This window comes from Patiria miniata, unplaced genomic scaffold (assembly GCF_015706575.1).
Source record: "Patiria miniata isolate m_02_andy unplaced genomic scaffold, ASM1570657v1 HiC_scaffold_25, whole genome shotgun sequence".
Taxonomy (NCBI): Eukaryota; Metazoa; Echinodermata; class Asteroidea; order Valvatida; family Asterinidae; genus Patiria; species Patiria miniata.
Window position 1 is genome coordinate 12,600,778 of NW_024037064.1, and position 10,332 is coordinate 12,611,109.

The 10,332-nt window shown below is 38.3% G+C and overlaps 1 protein-coding gene across 1 annotated transcript; it reads right to left on the reverse strand.

Moving 5' to 3' along the window:
- Positions 1-784: 784 nt before the first annotated feature.
- On the reverse strand, positions 785-8,341 carry LOC119732887 (caspase-8-like). Its single transcript, XM_038206479.1, has 4 exons — positions 8,300-8,341; positions 7,307-7,408; positions 5,629-5,900; positions 785-4,048 (listed from the first exon to the last, which is right to left on the reverse strand). The coding sequence occupies exons 2-4, from the start codon at positions 7,398-7,400 to the stop codon at positions 3,698-3,700; spliced, it is 717 nt and encodes a 238-aa protein (XP_038062407.1). The 5' UTR covers positions 7,401-7,408; positions 8,300-8,341; the 3' UTR covers positions 785-3,697.
- Positions 8,342-10,332: the final 1,991 nt, after the last annotated feature.

The following is a 10,332-nucleotide window of genomic DNA, read 5'->3' on the forward strand; positions in this document are numbered from 1 at the left end:
ACAGTTAAATCTATCTGGTTACTGTACAGGGGAGCCATTTACCCAGGAGGGGTATTAATTATTTTTTGCCTGTTTAAATAGATATACAACACAGATGCAGACTTTTCCAGAATTAAAGTATTTCAACGACAGCATGTGACAATAGTTGCTTTGTGATTTGTCCTGTCCAATATTGTCACAATATCAAATTCGAATTCACCACTCTTTAAGTAAGTATACATTGTAACAAAATGTATACATCTTAATACAATGTAATAAATGAAACATTGTTTGCGAGCAATCTTTGAAATCTGCAAATATCCGTGGTATCTTGGCAGCTGTGTAGACGATAATCCGTTTGATGGACATGTATGCATGTCCGGGTTTCCACTGACTTAGATAAAGATTTTGAGTAGTTTGGGCAAATAGTGAACTTTGTTTATTTGCAGATGGCGAACTGCGACCCGCACTGCACACACGGTATGGATGCACAAAACGTATCATGAAAGAAACACCATCACCAAGCAACTTAAAAATTTTGAGTAGTTGGGCAAATCGAGATTTTTTTATTATTTGCAGATTGCGAACTGCGACCTGCATTGCACACACGGATGCACAAAGCGTATCATGAAAGGGACATCAACACCAAGCAACTTTTAGCATAATTTTGAATTAGTGTTTTTCTTTGTACGTCGTGTCTGCTTGGTTTTTTTTTCCCGAAGTCGTAATACAGTATTACATTGAACCTTATATGACACGGTTTCGAGCCGGACAGGAAATATACAAAATAGTGGACAAACAGAAATCAATTTCTCCTTCAAATAATCTGATTGACAACAACCCAAAGAATCGTATTTACATTCACATAAATAAACTGCAATCAAATATTCACCCAAAATAAACGTACATGTATGTTTAAAACGAGTAATTCAAGCTTCAGGGTAGGTGAAATACGTACCAGATTGAAAATTTCACTTTTTTTTACTAAAATATGTGATGCAGAATCTCTGAATCAAGTTAAAAAGTTAAAAACAAAATGTAAATTTCAAACTCTCGAAATGCGTCTAAAATATGATAAGGTTTAAAGTCTCAGAAAGTTATATTCAAATCCCAAAAAGTGAGAAACTGGTTACTAAGCTTACTTACAACACATGTACTCTTAAATCCAACATAACATGTGTTGCCACATCAATTCAATTCAGTTTTCGATATTTTATTTTTTACAATTAATATTAAAACAATTAAAACAAAAACAACTAAAAGTGAAATTCCTCTTCCCAATTTGCAAAAAAACCCCAATACTTATACATAAAATCTTAACATATAAGAATTAACATCAGACGAATTAAAGAACAAATAAAGAATTATAAAACGCCATCGAAAACCCCAGCATCAAATCAATGATTAATCTACGATATTCAATCAAATGATACGATTAACAGCAAATACTGCATGCTCCTTGAATCCGTGAAATGTGCGGCGCTACTACTTAAAACCTAAATATTCTACTCTGGCAGAAAACTTCAACCTGTCCTTGGCAAACGAGGTGTCAGAAACCTATAGCCTGCGGTCAGGCTCAATGAGTCCTGCCTAGTTCTGTCAATCAGATAGTCACTCAAGTACTTGGCCATCCAAGTATCAACATATATACCCGAAATATAACAACCTCACATCTCTAAAACAATGAACAGTTAGTTGGCACTAATATTTAGTTCATCCCAAACTTCTTTGAAACTAATTCCAATCTGAAAACTAGGAGTTCTAGCTCTATAAATCCTGATCATAATTCCAACTTCATCCTGGCAATTCAAGCTCTCGATTAACAACTTCTCAATAACAACAATCCAACCGAGATTCGAAGATACATTATTTCATAATCGCAATCAAATTAATAAATAATTTACTAGCAATAAATCTTTGTAAATGAGTACAAATAAAAATAAATGAAATTAGCCTTACAGTTCGTTTCTTCTAGGTTCACTTAGTGTCTTTGCCCAGTGCCTGGTCCATCATCTCTCAAGACAAGATGACCAAACTGGCATTAAAAGGAGCCAAAACTTACACAAACTTTCACAGAGAAATTGCAGCAAACCGTCAAAGTGCACACAGCATAATCTTCGGCAAAAAAGGTGCCAAACTGGTTCAAAAACACGAATTCAAAATATCTCTAATCGCAAAACTGAAAGACCTGTCAGGTCAAACACCTGTGGCGTCTAATGAGTGTTCTGGCCGGCATATGGGACCACACCTAAGTTTAAAACATACCAGGAATCAAAAAGCATATACATTGTTATCTCCTCTACATTGCATGTGGCTCACGTAAGTCCTAAAGTCCCTATTACAACTCAAGATCTAATTTGACTAACTATGACCCCACTGGAAAACCTTTAGATACGCTGGATGGAAGAATATAAAGCCAAAGACTGTATTCATTCACCTGGGAATTGGTTAACTATGCTGCGGTCAAGAGACCGACTGCATACAAGGTTGACTGAACAGGCTCTCTACACAAACATAAAATACAAGTAAAATTGCAGGGAAAAAGGGAAATTAATAATGACAGCCCCCCCCCCCCTCGCGATCGCTGATGAACTATGTAGTCTATTGTCCGATTGCCAGTCTCGTCATTGTTATTAGGGAGACAAAAATACAAACTAACCTATACAAGGTGAAATACTTAAGTCCTTACTCTTTTCTTTAAAATGTGCTTTCAAAGTACTCTTTGTACCTACGAAGTGTGCTATCAGCTTAATGTTGTGCTATCAAATTAATGTGATTAATCAAGACATTGATAGATTTCAGCTGTTTACAAAATCGTATGTGTCTTACTTGTTCAAAAGTATTAAAATTAGGATTTTGACAGGCAAAATATGCATGAAATAAGACAAAACACTCACAAAATACTGCTAAAGTATAAAATGAGAGACGTCAACAGATCAAGCCAGCAGAAACTGATCAATTTAAAGCTTGTTATATACAAGCCAACCTAGAGAACCAACCATTACATGCTGGCCTCATGAAAAAAAATTCTAATTTTTAATAAAACAATATAGGCCTGGATAAATTGTCGTGATCGATAGCTTCATCAAACGTGGTGTTGGCGTACTGTAAGATTAGTTTTAATGATAAACAGCACTGGTTGAAATCTCAATAAGTCAAACTCTGATAACGCAAAACAATTGTTTAGTCAAACAAAGGATCTATTTCCTTTAGTAGTATAACAATGATATACAACCCTTCTTAACTCAAAACTCTGCTTAAGTCTAATTTTGAACCGGTCGCCTTGAGGTTGGACTTATCAAAATTTCACTGTACAGTACTTAAGTTGCCATCCATTACAACATTATCATATTATATGGGAAACAGATATTCATGCATGTTTATAAATGTACTACTTTTTCGGTTTTTCATTCACCGATGGTTGCAACTCAGGTAAAACCTATTATTACACTGTGCGTCTCCCAAATGCAGAACTCCACCAGAAGTCCTTTGTTACGGTACCTGCTGTAATATTAGATTTGAGCTGGCCATTGGACCCTGGCAAGCACAGTGCTCATTAAGTGAGTCTGTGTGTGAATTCTTTTTCAAGAAAAGAAAATAACCATCGTGTCCCCTAGAGCCAAAAACGAGAATAAGGTACTGATTTAATTGTCTGTGTTGTGTCACAGTTTTCTTTTTATCTCTTCCTTGTTATGAACTTACAGATAAAAGGATGGATTTACTGAACCAGACTACGCAGATACACAGCCTTAGTTAATGTATAGCAGGGTGCTGGCACCTGTTTCATGGTTTGGGCATTCAGATCGGACACTTTGCTGTTCACGCTAGTTAAGATGTCCAGAATATGAGTAGTATTGTGAGACTTGGACATCTCATCTACTAACGCATTGACATACCAACTTCCTTGTGTTGGATCACGGTATGAGACATATCCTGGTACCGTGGAGTAGCTCAGCAGAAAGTCAGCTTCATTAGGTAGTGTTTCGGGTAGGCCAGCTCCTAATCCAACCAGAAAAGCATCAGTATCCATTTCTTGTACTCCTTCTTGATGGCTACTGCCTTGACAAGCCTGGAATAAAACACATCAGTAACAACTGAACTCATTACTTGCTGGGCAATCAACAAATACATCCCTTATTTATAAAACAACACTGATGCCTCAACATTGCTATTCAAATAGAGCATGTAAGTTGAAATCAAAACACCTGCGAGATTTTCTGGGCACAACGTAAAGGATCTACAATGTGTGTAACGTCACCTTTGTTTACATGATGTTGCGTCCAGAGTGGGCCCATCCCATCAATGGCAATAAATGGGTATTTTGAAAGAAAAGTAATCATTACAATTTACAACAAATTGAAATATTGCCAAGTGATGACTATTGAAAAGTGTTGACCACAACTTCGGTTATGATCACGCAGACAGCAGATAACAAATGGGTAAATCCAAACACGGGGTCTGTGACTAAACTTGTCTGTGGTTGTTACCAAGATGTTCACTTAAACGTGGACTGGTGAGTCTTACATACATTATTGATAAGGGGCTACGACACGAGTCGCATTAAGAAGTTTCATGGACATTGTTTTAATGAACATTTATGTCAAGATGATCAATAGCAGCATATGACAATAACGAGAGTGCATGTGAGCTTTGGACACAGCTTTCTCATGCCAAAGTGTCGAAAAGCCGGAAACCAGCACCCACAAAGACACTAACATACATGTTTACGTTACATACTTAGTTTGGACATTCCTTTGTTTTCGTGAAGTTAAGAAAACCTGTGAAAAAAACCTCATTTTTCTTTCACTGTGAAAACTCTTTCAACCCAATTTTTTTCTATGATTCCCTTTAGTGTTTCTCTCATTTTGCCACAGATAAACCTAACCCAAAAATGCCTTGTTTTTCAGAGAGGGAGAAAGACGTCGCTGCTTCCTGGTTTATGTGAACCTCTTTTGTTCGGATGTCCACACAGTGAATGTAATGCTTGTACATACCTGTTTGTGTATGGTGTAAATCGAAGGTTTTCTATTGTTCCTCTTCCTTTTTCCTTTGTTTGTAACTTTTTGCAACAGCTCTTATTGGTTTTGTACACGTTTTCCAACCGAAGAGTCCTCGACTTGGTTCCTGTCCTCCATTCATCGATGATGTTGCACGTGTGTTTCCTTGATTTACACCATAAACAAACGCACGCAAACAGTCGCATGGTCGATTGTGGGGTATTTGCAATTCTCCCTTTATCCATCGATCTTCTTTAGAACTTCTCTTCTGGGGTACCGTTTGACAAAGGCTGACCTGTGGGTACCATTGTTCCTTTTTTGTGAGTAAGGTAAGTCTTGTAACTCTCCATATTGTAACCAGGCCACAGAGATAGATATAATACAATAGAGAAAATCGATAGAAAGCAAATGCGGGATGAAACATTTTATTTCCGCATGGTTGTGTCCTAAAACCTGTACATCAAAACACAAATTAAGCATTACAATACAGTACAGATGAAGATCCCTCTGACAAAGGTATACCCATGTAAACTGAGGTTTCCAAATGAAATGTCATTAAATATTTCCATTTATTTCCATATCTCGGCGTCACATATAGTTGCAAAGTATTATAAGTAGAGAGACAAAAATATCACACTGGTATTCAACGTACCTGTATGAAAAACAGTTTTGGCTTGCCAATAAGACTCCGACATGAAGTTCCTGTGAAAAGTCCCAGGATCTGTTGTATTTGCAGAGGCGTGTTATCTGTGCCGGAGACTGTACCCAATGTCCCATGTGTCATGATACAACATGCAAAACAGTCATAGTCACTGTGATTACGCAGACTGACTCTTTTGAACCAATCAAGCATGTCACTGGCTGTAAGATTCTTCTCGACTTCCACCTGGAAATGAAGTTTGTTGAACAGACGCTCCAATTTACCTGCACATAACACGAAAGATGATATTGACCCGTTATCACCTGACTAGTGGGATGTGCGGCACCTACCAGCTGGGTGGAGGCTATATACATGTAGGTACTATACCAACGTTTATCATAAGTACTACACGACAACAACCAACGTACACAAATGTGCATGACTGAGTACGACATCCAACAGCCAACGGGTCAGAAATATATTCTGCGTACACAGTAAATTTGACTGACCGGACGGCTGTTGAATTTCGTACTCAACATAAAATATCGATTGGCTTATCACAATTCCGCATGCAATTTTTCCCCCGCATATACTACGGCCATAAAACCAGGCGGGTCATATGCTCCACATGTGCACATGCATTTTACCTCAGCGCTCAGAGTGCTAGTGGTAGGGTGCAGTCATACACTGTGCTAATGTATCACTGGGGTCAGCTTTGGTGAAGCAATTTTGCACATTTTTCGCAGGTCATTAACGTTATGATTTTAGTAAAAGAGTTTTTGAGTGGTTTGTATTATAGATAATTTTGTAATATAATAGTGAAAGTCTGAACGAAACAATGAATCCTTTTTTTTTCATTTGCCAACTGCCATAGTGTGACTTCAAAGGACTATAAAATCACAGCATAGGACCTGCATATACACTGGACACCTCTCCATTAACCGTTTCATTTTTCAAACACTCATTAGACCTTTGAAACAAAAACGTGACACACAAACAGACAGACATCAGACACTGTAGAATCTAATCTAATATAGGATAGCGCGGCTTCACGTAGTTTTTAGTGATGGCTGTTTCATTGTGAGCGGAAGACTTTGTACACTCGTGTGTGGTGGGTAACCCTGGTAATCAGCCAAATCATTGCCAATCATTATACAGAGTGAGTAAAAAAACCGAAACCCAAATGTCGGGACCATTGTTGTTTTACTGAAGTTCTGCATGTAGAACTTTTAAAATCTAGGATATGAAAGCCCAATTCCTTTGCTTTCTTTTAGTACAAGAATCATTCAAAAAGTTCCGTGTTCTTTCAGCAAAACGAAAACAATCACGTAAGGATGTGTGTGAATTGTTTTCGTTTTGCTGAAAGAGCGCACACCTTTTTGTGATCCGTGGACAGAACTTTAAACCGGTGGTTGTGTTTAAAACTCCGTAACTTAAAAAGTGCATGAGTGATCTGAATGATTCTTGTACTAAAAGAAAGCTTATGAATTGGGTTTTCATATCCGAGATTTTAAAAGTGCTACATGCAGAACTTCACTAAAACAACGGTCCCGACCACTGGGTTTCTCAACGCGGTTTCTCATTCCTCACCAACTGCATTGTATCATGGTGAATCTAAGCAACTACACAAAATTGTAGGTGGATATTCTTAGTCAGAAACACCTTTTTGCGAAACAACATAATCTCAAACCTGTGTCTGTATCACTTCCTAGGCGGGGTTCGTGTGATCCCTCAAAGTCGACGTTGTTGATGATCATACACAGCCCCCTTGACCTCCGGTCCATTTTGTATTCTAGTAAACATAGTGATTCATTCACAGGACCATTTCACATTCAACAAATTACATAACAATTTAGTAAACGTGGGCACGCTATGCTACATGATCCTCTTAGGTGTTTCTCTTCATTTTGCCAAAGATAAACCTAACCCAAAAATGCCTCTAAACCTGTTTTCCAGAAATGGGGAAAAACTGTGTGGACTTGCCCAAGTCCACACAACGTCTCCTCTACCTGGTTTATGTGAACCTCTTTTGTTGGAAAGTCCACACAGTGAATGTAATGCCAACCCACGCACACAGGCATAGAAGTGGGGTACTTCCTTTGCTCTCATGTACTAAAATTTTGTAATGTCGCACACTATTTTCAAAATGCTCTTATTCAACCAGAATTAATTTCCTGGGCTGAAATTCGGACCTAATATCCATTTTCTAAAACTCTTCCATTTGCGACACATCAACCCACCTTGGAAATTCCTAGTTTTTGAGTAAAATCCATATATCTTTTTCGCGAAAAGCTTGTGGGGTACCAAAACGGTACCCTCCAAGTCGGTGGGCATTCCTTGTGGGGTACCTCCCATTGTTGCGGTATCACATAAGGCAGGGTTTATACGTTCACCCAAATACACACAGAAGGAATACGTTAACGCAATATCCCCTCCGGCTTACAGCCAGGGGGATACAAAGCCACCACATTGCAGGGATCATTTGTTTTCCAGTATTGTGATGCTTTGGAAATAGAAGGGGCGAAACATTTACCAATACATACCTAAAAATCCTACACAAACTCCAGGTAAATAATGAGTTATGGAACATTAAGGTGAAAAAACCCACATTGCAGGAATAATTTGTTTTCCAGTATTGCGACGCTTTGAGAATTTTAGAGACGCAAACTTTACCAATACATACCTGATACAGGGGTCTCCTCGGTTTGTGATGTTCCTAATTCTGTAGGAGAAACATAACAAAGATTTGATATTCCGATTTGTTAGAAGTTCGAAATACAGTCTATTTCACAACAAACACAGTTAATCAGGACCCACTGATCAACAGATATGTGACATAATTCATCGACTGAATAAATCCCCGTTACCTGATTGGTGGGTAGTTGATTACGTGTTATTAAAGTCCACACTCATTGGAGGAGGGGTCATAATTTTGAACTTGATCACCTCATTATGACGTCAATTATATAGACCTTTGGTGAATTTGGTTAACTGCATTTTGATACCCCGTTTGCTACCGAAGACTGTAAATTGTCCAAGATTGACAGCGGTTTATGCTATATAATGCAGTATGAAAATGTAACAATACAAAAGCGTAATTTGCCCCTATCGACTGCACATTGCCCCGATAAAGCGCGGATAACTCAATTCGCGTGATCCCATGCATGAAAACACTTCAATCGAATTCCCTGCCGTTCGTTTCGTGCAGTGTGGCATTGTCACGCAGCAATTTCCATTCGCGTACTCTTTAAATGTGCAACTTTTAAAACATATATCTTTTTCGCGAAAAGCTTGTGGGGTACCAAAACGGTACCCTCCAAGTCGGTGGGCATTCCTTGTGGGGTACCTCCCATTGTTGCGGTATCACATAAGGCAGGGTTTATACGTTCACCCAAATACACACAGAAGGAATACGTTAACGCAATATCCCCCCCCCCCCCAGCTTACAGCCAGGGGGATACAAAGCCACCACATTGCAGGGATCATTTGTTATCCAGTATTGTGATGCTTTGGAATTGAAGGGGCGGAACATTTACCAATACATACCTAAAAATCCTACACAAACTCCAGGTAAATAATGAGTTACGGAACATTAAGGTGAAAAAAACCCACATTGCAGGAATAATTTGTTTTCCAGTATTGCGACGCTTTGAGAATTTTAGAGACGCAAACTTTACCAATACATACCTGATACAGGGGTCTCCTCGGTTTGTGATGTACCTAATTCAGTAGGAGAAACATAACAAAGATTTGATCTTCCGATTTGTTAGAAGTTCGAAAAACAGTCTATTTCACAACAAACACAGTTAATCAGGACCCACTGATCAACAGATATGTGACATAATTCATCGACTGAATAAATCCCCGTTACCTGATTGGTGGGTAGTTGATCACGTGTTATTAAAGTCCACACTCATTGGAGGGGTCATAATTTTGAACTTGATCACCTCATTATGACGTCAATTATATAGACCTTTGGTGAATTTGGTTAACGGCATTTTGATACCCCGTTTGCTACCGAAGACTGTAAATTGTCCAAGATTGACAGCGGTTTATGCTATATAATGCAGTATGAAAATGTAACAATACATAACCGTAATTTGCCCCTATCGACTGCACATTGCCCCGAAAAAGCGCGGATAACTCAATTCGCTTGATCCCATGCATGAAAACACTTCAATCGAATTCCCTGCCGTTCGTTTCATGCAGTGTGGCATTGTCACGCAGCAATTTCCACTCGCGTACTCTTTAAATTTGCAACTTTTAAAACTGCATCATTTGTCATATACTGTTGTCAATAATGTACGATTTACAATCTTTGGAAGCAAAGTGGGTATTAAAATGTACCTGACAACATTCCCCAAAGGTCTTTATAAATGATGTTATCATTAGACGATCAGATTAAAACTTATGACCCTCCAATGAATGTGGACTTTCTTCTATCTTTTTTTTTGCATTTTCATTGATAATATATCATAAATTCCAAGATATGCAACCACTTTCAGAAACCCCACTCAGAATAATAATAATAATAATAATAATAACTGTATTTATATAGCGCTTTTTGCCAGAGGATACAAAGCGCTGGGGGAGAATGCAACCAAGCCAGGTAAATGAAGTATATGAACATTATGAGACCCATTATGTTGCACCTTATAAGGGTTTACAAGGTGCTGCGGCGCATAAATGGCCTATTTTTAGCAATTTGTGCTATGT